Source organism: Pleurodeles waltl, chromosome 2_2 (assembly GCF_031143425.1).
Source record: "Pleurodeles waltl isolate 20211129_DDA chromosome 2_2, aPleWal1.hap1.20221129, whole genome shotgun sequence".
In the NCBI taxonomy this organism is placed as follows: Eukaryota; Metazoa; Chordata; class Amphibia; order Caudata; family Salamandridae; genus Pleurodeles; species Pleurodeles waltl.
Genome location: NC_090439.1, coordinates 1,140,859,928 through 1,140,876,484, shown reverse-complemented (window position 1 = coordinate 1,140,876,484; position 16,557 = coordinate 1,140,859,928). Strand labels below are relative to the sequence as shown.

At 45.2% G+C, this 16,557-nt stretch overlaps 1 protein-coding gene across 9 annotated transcripts in view; it reads right to left on the bottom strand.

Moving 5' to 3' along the window:
- Positions 1-16,557, bottom strand: part of NUGGC (nuclear GTPase, germinal center associated) — a 1,501,499-nt gene that overhangs the window by 1,263,864 nt on the left and 221,078 nt on the right. For all 9 annotated transcript variants that reach the window (XM_069221057.1, XM_069221058.1, XM_069221055.1 and 6 more), the window contains one exon: positions 4,588-5,803. In XM_069221057.1, coding sequence (XP_069077158.1) covers positions 4,588-5,803 — 1,216 coding nt within the window. The remainder of the gene's footprint in view (positions 1-4,587; positions 5,804-16,557) is intronic.

Below are 16,557 nucleotides of genomic sequence, written 5' to 3'. Positions count from 1 at the left end.
GGATACGGCAAGATCCTTTAGTTTGTGGAATAGAAGGGAAGGGGGGATGGGAGGAGCGAATCTCCCTATATGCAGATGATATTCTGCTCTATGAGACCAGACCGAGAGTGACAATGGACAGGCTGCTTCATATCTTCCAAATATTTGGTTGTTATTCGGGATACCAAATCAACTAGGACAAACCCGCTCACAGGGGGCACCCCGGAGCTGCCTGCGCGGTGTGTAGCCCCAGTGGCGACAGAAGGGTTCCATTCCCTGGGTATTTATGTCATGAGTGAAGTGCCCAGGTTCATGGAGGAAAGTCTGTTGGTGCAGCTGAGGTGCCTCCAGGCGGATGTCCTGCATTGGAGGGGTCTCCCAGTCTCATTGATGGGACGTGCGGTGCTCTTCAAAATGATGCCCCTGCCGTTGCTGCTGTATTGTCTGCAAAATACCCCATATGCCCCCCGGAATATTTCAATATATTAATAGCGAATTGAGGAAGCTACTGTGGGATGGGGGTAGCTCTTGCATCTCCTTAACCAAACTCTAGAGGGGGGTTTTTGTGGACGGCCTTGCAGTACCAGATGTATGAATGTATTACTGGGCAGCACAACTGTGCAAGGTTAATGACTGGGTGTTCACGACATTAGACAACCCAGCATTTCGGGTGGATAGAGAGACAACGGGACCTCTGGGCTTTCATATGCTCCTGTATGGGGGTGGCCGGTTGGCTAGACTGCCGTTTCATACGCAGTCAGTGGTTAAAGCCTGGAGGGCGGCCAATAGATTTCTAGGATGGGAAGGGAAACTTACAAACAGAGCCCCACCCTGGTCCAGCGCACTGCTGCAGGAGGTGGGGAAACTCCAGGGATTTAAGAGGTGGGAGCTCATCAGGATAGAGTTCCTGGGTGATGTATGGAGAGGAGGAGTGCTATTGACCTTTGAGGATCTTGAGCAGGAATATGAGATGAGACAATCGGAACATTATAGGCTGCTGCAACTTGGCCACGCTTCACAGACACATAGTAGAGGAGAGCAGCCCCCGGAGTCATCTCCCCTGGAGGATAGGCTACTGACGGAACCATTGACGAGTAGGGCTATCTCCCTGATATAACAAGAAACTTAGAAACGATTCCCCTGACCCTCTGATGACACTTCAGGCCGCCTGGGAATGCGACCTAGTATCGCTTGAGGATGAGGACTTGGTAGAGGCAATGCAGAGCCCCCAGGGAGGTGCCCATAAGGGCACGCTTCTGTCTCATACAGTTGAGGGTCCTACACAGAGCATATTACTCCAGAACACAACTGCGTAGGATGGGGCACACTGACTCCGACAGATGTGCCAGGGGCTGCGACGCAGCAGGTTCCTTCTTCCACACACTGTGGGGATTGCCAAAGATCCAGGAATATTGGGAGAGGGTGGTTCAAATAATGGATACAGTAAATGGACAGCATACAACTCTGGAGGTTAAATGGTTGCTATTGGGCATTACGGGCAATGAGGGGTGGCCCACATATGCAAAGATTTGGTTAACATTAGCGGCAGGAGTGGCAAAGCGAAATTGTGCACGCGGATGGGGGGTGAGGGACCCTCCAAGAATCACAGACTGGGAGAGGGACTTAGACTGGTGCCAAAGAGCGGAACAAGTGAAAAGCAGGGGCTGCGTGAGAGAAATTCGAAAACATATGGTCAACATGGGAGGCATATAGAGATAGAGACACAGTTAACTAGCTAAGAAGGAGGGACTTTCTTCTGGGCTCTCAGGAAGGGAGGGAAGACTAGAGGGTCTGGGTGTAACACAAGAGACGAGTTAAGAGCATTGATCGCATACTGTTGGTCGTTGACTAGATGTTATTATACACCCTGATTGAGCTGCCATGCCTATGTTAATGATATGGGTTCTAATGTATACTGAGCTTTGTTTACAATAAAAAAAATTATTAAAAAAAGACAAATGCTGAGGTCACAAATGAACATCCTTCGGCAGAAGCATGCAGTGGAGATCATTCCTCCCAACCAACCATGCACAGGAATTTATTCCACCTATTTTTTGGTGAAAAAGAAAGGCCTAGAGAATAAATTCAGACCCGTAGTAGATCTGAAAGTCAAAAACAGATGGGCTCTGTCCAACAGATCCTCAGGGTGTGAACGTTCAAATTCCAATATCCAGAAAACATTGCAAATTCTGGAGATTTGCAGGAGGTTACGATCATTATCAGTACAAAGTACTTCCTTTTGATCGCAAATCAGGCATCAGAACTATTTAAAGTGCATGGCAGTGGTTGCTGCACAACTCAGGAAACTCAGAATATTCATGCACTCATACCTAGACTGCCTTACCAAGGGCGCCAACGCAACATCAAGCACAGCTCCATTATCATACAACAGTCAATACTTTCAACCGAGTAGGCCTCCATGTCAATCACAACAAATCAACTTCCTCACCAGTCTAGTCTCTACATGACCTAGGAACAACAATCAACACCTTAAAGGTAAAAGTGTATCCTTCAGAGGAGAGACTGTTATCCATCTGTCTGAAATGTCAATCTCTCATAGAAGCCCCACATCCTACAGTGAGAAAAGCGTCATCTCTCTTAGTCTTGATGGAATCATGCATATTTCTGACACCAACTGCTCATCTCCACATGAGACCACTACAGGAATGTCTGGAGGGCTAGTGGAATCACTATTCAGACAAGATCACACTTTCCCTCAAAGAGAGGCAGTCCTTAGAATGGTGGTGTAAGCCGAGAAATCTTCAGGGGATGCCTTTTCACCAGCATGTTCCCTCGCAGACAATATTGACAGATGCTTCTCTATTAGGTTGGGGAGCGCATATCACCTTAAAATCCAGAGAACCTGGTTCTCGAAGGAGACGACATATAACAGCAACCTCTTGGAGCTACAAGCTGTTCATGTAACATTCAAGTCTTTTCTACTGTCCGTCAAGACAACATTCCTTCTTGTTCAGACAGACAACACGACAACAATGTACTAATTGAACAAACAAGTAGGGACCTGGTCCAGAGCCTTCTCTAAGGAATCCCAAACAATCTGGAATTAGGTGCTAGCCAGAGACCTGAGAATCACTGCACCCAATCTTCTGAGGGCTCAAAATCTTCAAGCAGACTCCCTCAGAAGAAATCTTCAAGAAAACAACAAGTGGGTTCTACACAACATTGTTCAAATCCTCTTGAGCAAGTGAGGTTATCCTCACACAGAATTAATCACAACTGCAGGAAACAAAAAAAGTGACCAAACTTCGCCTTGCGTTATTAACAACCAGGGACATGCCCTATAGATTGACTGGTCTGGCAAACTTCTCTACGCTTTACCTCCAGTTCCCCTAATTCCATCAGTAATCATCCAGCTGTCTTAATCAAAGGCCAGAATGATTTTGATAGCTCCGGAGTGGCCCAGACAATAGTGTTTCACAGACCTTCTCCACATGTCCGAGCGTCTACACATTAAGCTGCAGTGTACACCGGACTTTCTCATGCAGTTTGGAGGTCAGATTCTTCATCCTAATCTCTTTTCTGAGTTTGGAAGCATGGGTCCTGCGCTCATAAATTATGGCCATTTGATTCTTCCACAAGAATGCATGAACATTATCAAGGAGGTTAAACGACCATCTACACATTCAGTTTACTCTTTTAAATGGAAGATTCTGCATCTGATGGCCTGGTAAGAACTTTCATCCAATGACGTGCCAAGAAGCTTTTCTGCCATATTTGCTTTATCCGGCCAAATCGGACTTACAACTCTCTTCTATTTAAGTAAATTTGGCAGCAATGGCTGTCTAAAGGAAATGTCCTTCACAAACCTCTTTTCAAATTCCGTGTTATAAAAGACTTCTGAGAGGGTCTGAAAAAAGTTCTCTCTCTAACTCGCTGTCCCTCCCATCCATGGGAATTGAACACAGTACTCTCACTTCTCATCCAGTCTCCTTTAAAGCCCAACCAAAAACACGCATTACACCACCTTTCCTGGAAGGCTGCCTTCCTAGTGGCTATTACTTCAGCACTAAGGGTTAGTGAGATTCAGGATTTAGGCTCTCACAAACCGTATAAGGTGGTTCAAAGTAGTAAGGTGGTTATTAGGACTCATCCAAAATTCTTCCCCAAAGCTGTTTCGGATTTTCACATCGGTGGGCAGCAGCATTTCAGCTGCATGGAACTTGATACAGTAGTAAGAGAGAAGGACTAAGAAACAAATAGTTGTAGAAAGAAATCATCATCTGTACTGCCATTTACTCAAAGTTCTAAGAAAAAGAAAAGAAAGTAAAATGTCAAAATCAACCACAGACTACAGAAGAATCGACTGGAGTCACAAAAGCCATAGGTTAGCTGCCAAGGTGAGTCATTCCAAGGAGAGATAAGATTTCCAAAAAGGATCATCTCATTTTTTCTCAAATGTAAGTGTAAAGAGGTACAATGAACAAAGCTTATTTAACACATTTTAAGTAAACTAATAAGCTAAAGATATTGTATCACAGTATGTGTTCTATTTGGGCAAAACATCTGATGGACTACTAGCATTTATGTTTCACAAAATAAAAAAGAATGGTTACATGCATGTGAAAAAAATAAAAGTAATCAACCTACCTCCACTGCTTCATGTGCCCATCTTCAACACCTTGGATATCAATGAGAACCTGTTCTATCTCGTGAAGAACAGCATGACATTCTTTTAATTCAAACTCAAGATCCTGTTCTGAAAAAGCCCAGTTCTTCTGTACTGCCCATTCTCTATAGTCTGAATGGTCCACTGAGCCTAAATGAGGAGTATCACTGGCAGTACCAGAATTGCTAATGTGGCCATGCTGTGGAAGAACACCAAACGGCCTTTGAAGAGAAATGTCTTCAGCAGGATCCAAACTCATTTGACTTCTAGAAACCAACTCCCTATGATCAGAAGACATTTCTTCATCTGAGGAGTATACTCGCTCCAGATCCAATTCAGGCTGACTGAACTCAGAGTCATCGTCAAACACACATGGAAGAAGCACACTATCTGGAAGTTTCCGGTTCATAAGTTCTTCCACCCGCAGTGGTTGAGCAGAGGAGGCATCAAGGTGGGCAGAGTCTTTACTAGAATTTATATCTGACAAAACTGGAATAATTGGGGAACGAGGTGCAGAATAATCCCACATTTTTGGGTTTAAATCAAAATTTCCTTTAATATGCTCTTCACCTGAAGACAGTTCACATCCACTAGAGCCCACCACCTTCTTAGTGACGAATGCCTGATGCTCACTTTCTCTGGTCTGCCTCTCTTCTGACTGAATGTTGGATGACCTCTGTGACAGGAGTACATTCTCCCTGTTCTGCAAGTCTGTATTTCCTTGTCTTCCAAATCCACCTCCTGACATATCCCCATAATCATCATGTTCATCTTTAACTTCCATTTTCACAGACTGTTCTTCCTCACTGCTGTCAATCACAATGGCAGAGTAGCTTGATTTAGGAACGTCACATATCATGCTTCCACTGCTCAAAGAGCTGCAATGGCTTTCTTCAGCTTGAGGGACACTGCTGGTAGATGAACCTTTGTTACCAAGAATGCGACACCTCCTTAACCTCTTCACTGACAAGCCAGGCTTGACCTTTGCTGAAGGCAGAACAGTCTTGTCATCTTCAGAATCAGAGGAAATTACAATGACATTATTGCACTGGCTTTTAATTAAAAAGGAAGCACAGTCTTCAAAATCTCCTTTTGCTTTTCTCTTCAAAGGTGTTGTGGAAAGGACAGTGCTTTCTTTGAGGTCACAAACTTTTTCTTCTATGAGCAAATGGCATTGATCCTCATCACGGACTTCATCTGAGGAAAGAGATACACTTTGTTACTTTAAGCAAAATAGACACTGTCCCATGTTTTAAAGAGTTTTATTCACTGCCAACAAGGACCATCACATCAGTGCACTTCCAAGGTTCTGTGACTCCAAAACGTTAATAACTGCTACTGGTAATTACAGTTCACCATGGACTATTGAGGTCTTCTAATCAAATGTGAACTACAAGCCACCTACAATTATATAATAACTGTAGGAAGCTGGCCTGGTGTGTGGTGGGTAGCTAAGGTACTTTCCCCTTATACCAGGTCCAGGTATCCCCTATTAGTGTAGTGCAGTGTATGCAGTGTTTAGAAGCCAGGTCCTATAGAGGTACCTGTGGATGAGCAGCCAAGGCTTATCTAGGAGACATGCAAAGCTCATGCAGTACCACTGTAGTCACAAAGCACTTATACACTTGAAAGACACTCAGCGTTACAAAAATAAAGGTACTTTATTAGGGTAACAAAACACCAAAAATACTACAGAGGCAATGCTCCCTTGGGAGGTAAGTAATACACAAGATATATTCACTAGTTGTCAGAAATAGGAATAGTTAGAAAAGAGTGCAAATAGTGTAAAACAAAATGAAGAATAGTGGCCCTAGGGGAAGAACAAACCATATACTAAAGAAATGGAATGCAAGAGTGTCATCCCAACCTAGGTATGTGGAGTGTGTTGAGGGGCGCTGGGGTTACCATGAAAGCACAAAGGTAAGTACCACAACACCCCCGTGACCAGGAAAGCAGGAGTAAATCACTAGAATTTCCTCAGAGCACCCATGGCTACTGCCGCCCAGACCTAAACACCCCACTAAATTTAGTATTTAGGGGTGACCCTGAACCCAGGAAATCAGATTCCTGCAACCTACAACAAGAAGGACTGCTGACCTGAAAGCTCCGCAGAGACGACGGAGACACCAAATGACTTGGCCCCAGCCCTACCGGCCTGTCTCCAGACTCAAAGAACATGCACAGCGACGCATTCGACAGGGACCAGCGACCTCTGAAGCCTCAGAGGACTGCCCTGAACCCAAAGGAACAAGAAACTCCAAAGAACAGCAGCACTGTTCAAAAACAGCAACAACTTTGCAAGTTTTTAACAACTTCCAAAGAACTCACTCTTCCCACCGGAAGAGTGACACTTCACACTCTGCACTCGACGCCCCCGGCTCGAGCTCCAGAGAACCAACACTGCAGAGAGGACTCACAGGCGACTGTGACCTCGTGAGTAACCTGAGACAACCCCCTGCATCCCCACAGCGATGCATGCAGAGAAGATCCAGAGGGTTCCCCTGACCGCGACTGCCTGGATCCCCAAGGATCAAAAGTACCAAACTCCAGTGCAGGAGTGACCGAGTGACCATCAGGCGACCCTCTGCCTAGCCCAGTTGGTGGCTGGCCCAAGAAGCCCCCCTGTGCCCTACCTGCACCGCTAGAGTGACCCCCGGGTCCCTCCACTGAATCCTATACAAAACCCGAAGCCTACTTTGCACACTGTACCCGGCCAACCCCGTGCCGCCGAGGGAGTGTTTTGTGTGCCTACTTGTGTCCCACCCAGTGCTCTACAAAACTCCCCCTGGTCTGCCATCCGAAGACACAGGTACTTACCTGTTGGCAGACTGGAACCGGAGCACCCCTGCTCTCCATTGGAGCCTGTGTGTTTTGGGCCCTCCTTTGACCTCTGCACCTGACCGGCCCTGTGTTGCTAATGCAGTGACTTTGGGGTTGCCTTGAACCCCCAACGGTGGGCTGCCTATGCCCAGGAAACAGAACTTGTAAGTGTCTTACTTACCTGAAAAACTAACCAATACTTACCTCCCTCAGGAACTGTTGATTTTCGCACTGTATCCACATTTAAAATAGCTTATTGCTATTTTAATCAATACTGTGTATGTTACTGCTCTAATTCAAAGTTCCTTACTTACCTGTGTGGAGTACTTTGTATTTTATGTATTTACTTCAAATCTTGAATCTTGTGGTTCTAAAATAAATCAAGAAAATATATTTTTCTATATAAAAACTATTGGCCAGGAGTGAAGTCTGAGTGTGTGTTCCTCATTTATTGCCTTTGTGTGTACAACAAATGCTTAACCCTACCCGCTGATAAGCCTACTGCTCGAACACACTACCACAAAATAGAGCATTAGTATTATCTCATTTTGCCATTATCAACCTCGAAGGGGAACCATTGGACTCGGTACACACTATCTCTCACTTTGAGATAGTATATACAGAGCCAACTTCCTACATATAGAAAGAAGATGGAAGCAAGCTGCAGTTCAGTCAGCAGAGTATGTCAGTGGGACCCATGGGGTCTACTGGGACAACAACATCTATTATTCTGAGGCAAGGGTTTCCAAACCTGGTGCCATCAGGAGGTTGGTCATTCCTCAAAACAATGGAGTTTTTGCTGACCTTCGTGCATGACATCCCCCTTTGCAGGCCATTTGGGGACTAGGCAAGACTTGGGACAGACTTGTCCTTCCCTTTCACTGGCCCCACATGACTGAGGATTCACAGGAGTTTCATCGCTCCTGTGTAACCGGTCAAGCCAGTGGCAAGACAGGTGGCACTCCAAAGGCCTCCCTTAATTCCACTACCAGTGGTTAGGGTACTCTTTGAGAGGGTAGGTATGGACAATGTTGACCCCCAGGTGGATGGTGGAGGACCATGCCACTAGGTACCCAGAAGCAATTTTCCTTAGGACCACTACAGCTCCTGCAGCAGCCAAGGCTCTCCTGGGAATCTTTTCCACGGTGGGTTTTCCTAAGAAGGTGGTGTCAGACAAAGGTGCCAACTTCATGTCTGCATACCTTAAAGCCATGTGGAAGGGGTGTGATGTAACATACAAATTCACAACCTCTTATCACCCACAAATGGGTTAGTTGAAAGTTTCAACAAAACCCTCAAAAGCATGATCATGGGACTCTCAGAAAAACTCATAAGGAGATGGGATGTCCTATTGCCTTGCCTCCTCTTCACCTACATGGAAGTTCCACAAAAGGGAGTGGGCTACAGCCCCTTGGAGCTTTTGTTTGAACATCCTGTTAGGGGTCCACTTGCCCTTGTGAGGGAAGGTTGGGAGCAGCCTCTCAAGCCCCCAAAAAGAACATAGTAGATTATGTGCTAGGCCTAAGACCCAGGATGGCTGAGTAAATGAAGACCTTGAGGCCAGCCATGAACTGCAAAAGCAGTGGCATGACCAAAAGGCAGTACTGAGTGTTTACCAGTCAGGACAAAAGGTGTGGGTAGTGGAGCCTGTTGCCCCAGAGCACTCCAAGATAAGTGGAGTGGTCCTCACACTATAATGGAAAAGAAAGGTCAGGTCACCTATATGGTGGACCTAGGCACTCCCAGAAGCCCCCACAAAGAGCTTCATGTGAACCGCCCGAAGCCTTACTATAACAGGGCTTACATGACTTTGCTCATGGCTACTGATGAAGGTCAGGATGTAGACAGTGACACTCTCCATGACCTCTTCTCCCAAAACCCAATAGATGGCTCAGTAGAGGGAGCAGTTTTTGCTGACTGCCTCTCTGACCAGCAAAAGGATGACTGTAGAAATGTCCTGGGTCAGTCCTTAACCCCTGGTCAAACTACATGGTGTAGACACACTGACACAGGTGACAGTATCTTGGCACATCTCACTCCCAGCATCTACCAGCTCCTGCAGTACAGGTACTACCAAATACCTCCGGAGGTTTTTTACTTTTATTGCAAGGGACATGCGTCTCTTTTCGTGGGAGGGAAAACACCCTAGAATTGCTCTCAAAATACGACAGCGTAATCAATACAATAGGAGACTGGGGGTAATTCCCAGAGTACACCCCATTGGAAGGCAGACTACTGATGGAGATAGGTGGGGAGCTGTGTCCATGACCTATGAGACCATCAACAATAATATACCAGACAACCTTCTTCAATTGCGTAACTGAGGAACATGGAAGATATCAACTGGGAGGCAGCACTTTTGTTTTCTGTGAGAATTGGCGATTAGGCCAATACTTGATCCAATTTAAAACCCTTCACAGGGTATATTATGATAGACAACAACTGCATGCCATGGAGAGTGCACCACAACCCAACTGTTTATGATGCCGAGAGACAACTGGCTCTTTTTTCTTAATACAATCTGGGGATGTCCAGAAATCCAGGAATACTGGGTGAAACTGGGGGGGGGGGGGGGGGGGGGGGGGTTTGCTGTCGGTACAGGTTCCAATGGACCCCCTATTTGTACTATTGTAAATCCCCAACTATATAGACTTGCCCCGTGCCAAGCTCCTGTTCTGCGGCCTTGGACTAGTACTAGCCAAAAGAGACATTGCCCGTTTAAAGGTGTGTCCAACAATAGGGGAATAGAGAAGAGGAATGGATGGATTAATGATGGTGGAAAATATTACATATGCCAGCAGATGTTGCCCCCGAAGGTCTGTAAGGTTTGGGGTGCTTGGATCCAGTTTAACTCCTTGGATGTGTGGACTGATGGGGGAACCACAGATTACTCAGGTCCACTGAGGTGGGCGGGCAGGGAGGCAACTCTGGATGCATGACATGGGCTGCACAAGGGCAACGCTTGGAATTGTACTTGACGACTGTTGAGTGTTTGTGGGTTCACAGTTTTCTGATGCATGCAGTTATTGCCTTTTGAAGGAAGTACAGCATTTAGTGTTGGGATCCTCAGTAAATATTTCATTGTCCCACAAGACTTAAAGGTGGAGAATTCAGTCATGATGACAGTACAACATATAAGGAAAAACATAGGCATCAACCTCCCAGTCACTTGAAGAAAGGAGGTACTTGCACACCTATACAAGATGATCTTAAAGAGTTTAAGAGAAAAAGAGCAGAGTTCTGGAATCTGCCACTTGCTCTGAAGGTGTGCTGTAGAAAATCACTCAGTTTGAGCCTCTCAGGTGGGTTCAAACCCTTTTCCCCTGCACCTCACTGGCTGGACTCTGGGCCAAGAAATGAGCTGGGCTGGCTGGCCACTTGTTTTCAGAATTAGTTGCTGTACTGAAATGCTGAGTTAATATTGATTACCAGAGGTTCTCTGCCTGACATCAATCAATATTACAAGCATGTGAGCCTATGAAAAATCCAACGCTGAAGAACTGAAAAATAATCTGCTTCAAAAGGAATTTGAATTAAAATGACAGATAGAAAGATGGGAAATTTCTCCCTTAGGGAGAAAACAGACTTTACAAGACCCTGGCACTCTATCATCCTAGTTTAAGTAAATGTGACTAAATAAATGCTGTATTCCAAATCACATGGTTAAAATCAGGGCAGATTAAACTTTTGCCAGAAGCAGTGCCAAATTAAGAACCTACTGAACAGCAGGATGTCTGTACATGTAACAAAACACCAAAATGACTCATTGGCAACAAAACCGGTCTCCTGGTTAGTACAAAGTAAGAGTCTCTAACAGGCTGATCAGGAGTCACTGGTAACCTGGAGGATGAGTTACAGTATCGTGTCACCGGTCAGAATGATCTGAGAACATTCAGCTGGCTGGTTTCTTATGCTGCACGTTAAAACACTAGGCACTCCATTCTGTGAGGCCCAAGACGTACTCTGATAAGAACCTTGTCAACAAATAAGTGCCTAGAGGACACCTAGCTTTTTTCATTTTTCTTTCATTCTTAAATTTTTCTTTATGCTCTTCTTTCTTCCGTTCCATCTCTTTTCTGTCTCGTCTTTCCCTCTCATTCCTCCTTTTCTTCCTTTTTACCCTTTGCTCTCCGTGTTCCTTCCAATATTCGTTGCTCACACCTTCTTTTTTTCTAGGAGGCTGCATTGCTTCCTCTTTCTTTTTATCTTCACTTTTCTTCCTCTCAGAACTTTTGTCCTTGCCTTTCTTTCTCTCTTCTCCCCCAGGATCATCTGACAGTTAACATGAGGATGAAAAGGAAGAAGCACCCTGCTCAAGGTCTCAGCTCAAATGTCCCTTATGCTGGAAATAATGCCACTGGCACAAGTCCTACATCTGGAAAGCCTGAGCACAAATATAGCAAGACCAGATACCTAACTGACCGTTTAGATAACAAATAGCAGCTACATTGTGTGTTTGAACCTGCACAACGTTGACCTGAGAAAGATGGGGATAGGATCTGCGATTCAAGAAGGTAAGTTTGCATTCCAGGTGATTTACAATGAAGGAGCACATGCTTTGCTGCTTGAAGACCAAAAGGGTTCTATGTCTTGATAGCGTCGCATCCATGCTGCATGTGTTTGTCATCATTGTAATCTGAGAAACAGAGCCTTAAAAGGAAAACCCTGTAAAAACATGACAGAACAGGGGTATCTAGAACAACCCTACTGTGGCATCAATTTGAGGCTCTAAACTCTGGTGTTTTATGGCTTTCATCCGGCAAGCCAGAGAAGAAGCCATTAGACCTAACAATCTTTGAAACAATGACACATTGTGTGTGGTTTCAATTAGAAATCGAAAGATTGGTTCTAAGCAGCTGATCCTTTAGATCAGAGAAAGTGCTGTTATAAGAGAAGTGTCCACAAAAAGTAGTAGGGTTTTATGAAGTGAAACCTTTGGGAAAGCTGCATGGAATTTCTCAATGTTTGTAGTAAATCGAAAGCTACTGAAAAATTTGCATGGCGATATTAAATACTAAGACCGAACTTTAGTTAGCCATATAATTTATCCAAATATGGGTAACAGCACGCTCAGTGCAAAAGAACATTAAAGCTGCTACTGAGATGATTTTTTTAGAAGGTTCTTGTTGCCAAATTCAGTTTGACTGGAGAATGGGTCAGGAAAATCAAATTCTAGGGCCTGGACAAATGGGATGACAACTTGTGGCACATGGTTTGGATGGAAGCCGCGTATGCGTCCAGAATGAACATCATGATAATACACATGACTACAGCATGGGAAGTGCACGGACGTCTTGAAGGTTATCGTACCAGTTCTTCAAATGGAAGGGTTGGCCAATTTCATCACTGACATCGCAGTCATTATCGGAATCAGTAGCGAACTGGGACATACCTCGTGAATGGAGAACACCAAGTGCTTCCAAGGCAGGAGGCAGATGATCGGTAGAAACAGAGTGTGCTCTCGGTTGAGGTGATAACAGCACCAACTTGGAGTTGGGCAGCACATTAGGTGCCCCCATCATCTGGCATTGATGAAGTCAGCATCACCATCAATGTTCTGGGATCCAGCGTAGGTCATAGAGCTGGACGCAAAATAGGTACGGGTGCCCATGTCCACCCGGCACAGAGGGTGAACCCACCTGATGTATCCCAAGTGGAAAGCCTTGCATCTTCATGGGGCCTACAGGTGCATCATTGGAAGCCAGAAGGGATCTGATGAGTCAGAGCATGACCTTACAGAACTCTGCTGCAGTGTTTCAGACAATCCCAGAAAGATGGGCTGTCCCGGGACAAGTTGCGTGTTGGGCTTTGATGTCAACTGACTTCGGGAGGGGGAGAGAATGGCATTAACATGCCCTCTTGCATTATTAGGGGAACTTGAGGGGTGGGGTCAGGCTGAATCTCGCTTAGACTTATGTTTTTTTCTTCGTATTTCCCCAAGATATGGTCTCAGACTACAATTGGCCTTGGGATCGACTTCTACGACTCTAGGAATAAAAACAGCAGAGACCAACAGTTGGATTTAGAACCGTCACAATGTGGAGTCTTGTGGTGCATGGCAACTTAGCCAAATGAGAATGAAAGATGAAACTATCTGGTTCATCAACGCACAGTCACAGTAGGCCTTGGAGTAACTGCCCAACTCCAGGTACCATATGCAAACATGATGAAGATCAGTCACAGCCATTTTCAGGTTTGAATCTGGTTGTCTTGGGACAGGCTATTACCCTTGTACACTATGAAAAGTGAGGCAAAGTGACGACAGGTAGCTCAGAGTCCGCTTCTGGTTGTGTGGAGAAAAAAGGAAAATACTTCAGTGTACGGGGATTGTATTTAAATTGGCTCTCCACATAATTTCTAGAGCAGAATTGATTTAGGACACCGTGGGAGCTTCTCCACCTTGATGGAATTGATATCAGGAGCATCGGAATCACAAACCCTAGCACCCATTTCGGAGCGTGGAAACGTACCCTGCAGGAGGAGTGCAGAAACACCTCTGATCCCTCTTAGAGCAGAACAATGCAGGCTAAGGTGGGAGTCTGTGCTTGTCGAGTGCTGTTAAATTGTCTGCATGCAGCCAACACACCTGAGCAGGGCCAGAGCTATTGAGCGTACCCACGGACAGGGCACCCTCCAAGATGCTGTATGCTTCCTCCATGACGAAGCAGCTAAGACTTGTTACTGAATCACTGCTGAAAGCTCTTCAGCACTAAGACACTTTGCCTGTATTCAAAGAGTCAGAGTGGAATCTTGAGATATGGCCTGCTAGTGAGCATTCCATTTGAATGAACAATTAGAAATAAAATACTTCTTTTGGTTATAAATTTTGTATATTTAGCTGGACATTGATTTATTGCAGCTGCACGCTGTCTGAGTAGTAAGCCATGCTCACTAATCTGGATCCACGCTTCCCCCGCAAAGGAGCATTAGACTGCACATTCACATCTACCACTGAGAGTCATGTGCAGAAAGGGTACGTGGCCTAGTTTCTCGAGATCCATAGTAGGTTAAGCCCTAGAACATCAGGATTAAACGGCCTCAACCCCAATTGTTGAGCCCAGTAACCACTGCATGCCTGTGGCAGTCTGAAAGGGGTTCTGACATTCACTATCCACTCTGAGTGCTATTACCTTGCACAAAGGCTGAGCCCGTAGTACAGACAGTAAATGACACCTGAAATTGAACCAGTCCTCCAGAGCCTCAGACAGTAGATCCACACCCCCAGCTTGGAAAATGAGTTTACGAGAGTGATCTAAACCACCCCATTTTGTTCCAGGTTCTTTTTGACCAAGGAAGGGAGTTTTCTGCAGTATGTATTCCAGCTAGTGTTTACCTGACAACCAGTATCTCACAGTTGAAAGGACAACACCTGAAGGTGCACAACTTGCCGGACAAACTGTAGTGATAGCCTGTCAGCTCAGAGGGAAAGAGAATGCCCAGACCTGCAGAAAGTGAAACCGTACAAGAGGAGGAACCTAGCTGTGTCAGTGAAAGGAACGACATAAAATGCACACATGCATGGACTCCATCATGTGCTGATCTGAGCTGAAAGGGTTCACTTCGGTTCATTTGGCTAGCTTTGAAGGGAAATTAACGCTGGTCATCAGTGAGCAATCTAGCATCCCCACGGTGACCTGAGGAGTCCGCTTACCACCACAGGTCAGCTGTGTCCAGACGTCACCAGTAAAGCTGAGTGAATTCCCTAACGGCCAGCGTGCCTCAACTGATAAGAAAGGATGTCCTTTGATCCCAGCCTTACGTACCACAACTTGGATGTGACCCAAGAGGTTGGACTTTCTCCATGGCCTGTTCCTGCAGCGGGAGAACTCTGCATTGTGACTGCAAAGAGTATCGGATGACTGGAAGAATGCTGAGTAGACCTTCACACAGTCAGGTAACACAAGGCCATGTCTGAAAGACTGAGAGACTGTACCTTGCCATAAAACTTTGAAATGAAAAACTTTTATGCAAAAAAATATATAAGTCTAATGAGACCTACAGGTCTCCCGCATTGGGCCATTAATCGAAAAGCCTTAAAAGCAAACTTACCCTTGAGCAACATTACTATCTGATTCTATGTATGTAAATGTCCTGCATAGACAGTTGGAGGCTACAGCTACAGAGGGATGGTGCTGCAGTGGAGCAAGGATCAGTGCCCCTGATTTGAACCCCCAGGTGTGTGCGGGCTATATACAAATTAGTTACAACCCACTCAGATTTGTAACATCCTGCAGCTGTGCCCCACTGTTATTTAAAACATTATTAAAGTACTTAAAAAAAAATACAAAATAAAAAAGAAACACACACTGGGCTGGGCAGCATCTTATGTTGTCATTTGGTTGTCTGTCAAGTTAAGAGTGCTTGCACTCCACAAGGCCTCCCTGAGAAGCCTTTGACTATTGCTCGCGATACCCTGAGAGTCAAACGTTGAAAGGGTCCACATGAGTCAATTTTCAGAGCCATTGTACGACAGAGCCACAGTACCACTGTCAAACAACTTCAGCCACCAAGATAGTGCCCCAGCAGTACCTTTCTGCCCTGGACTCGCCAAATGGTTCAGACAGGGCATAAAAACAAATGACTTCTAATAAAGAATATGTTACACAAGGACCCAAAATGTGGCCAGTCACAGATCTTGCTATCCAACCAGTGATGCTTGGTCAATGGCACCACAAACAAACAGTGCTGTTCTGAGTTACATAACAGGGAGTGTCACTGGTACAAGTGCCATAGTTTGAGCCCAACTGCTTGAGTCATAGGCAAGGGATGCTGTCAAATGCTTAAGTCTGCCAGATATCGGAAACAGGAACCAGGGAAATCAAAGAGGGAGGCCATTCAAAATGTGTCAGAACAATACACAGGCGAAAAAGAAAGAAAAAGGCACAAAGAATAGCCTCCCGTGTAAATTTTTAACTCTACAGTTAAGGGAAGAGGAAGGGAATATAATTTGAATACTGGTTATCATGGGCGATTGACACCAAAGAAAAGCCTGGTGACAAACACTCATTTTAACATGGGACAAATGCAATTGGCCATAATCTCCTAATTCAAATTAGATGCTACAGCTGGAGCAAATGCAATTAAAGCCTATTAGAGCGAAAACACAAGGGGTATAAAATGTCCTGCAAGAA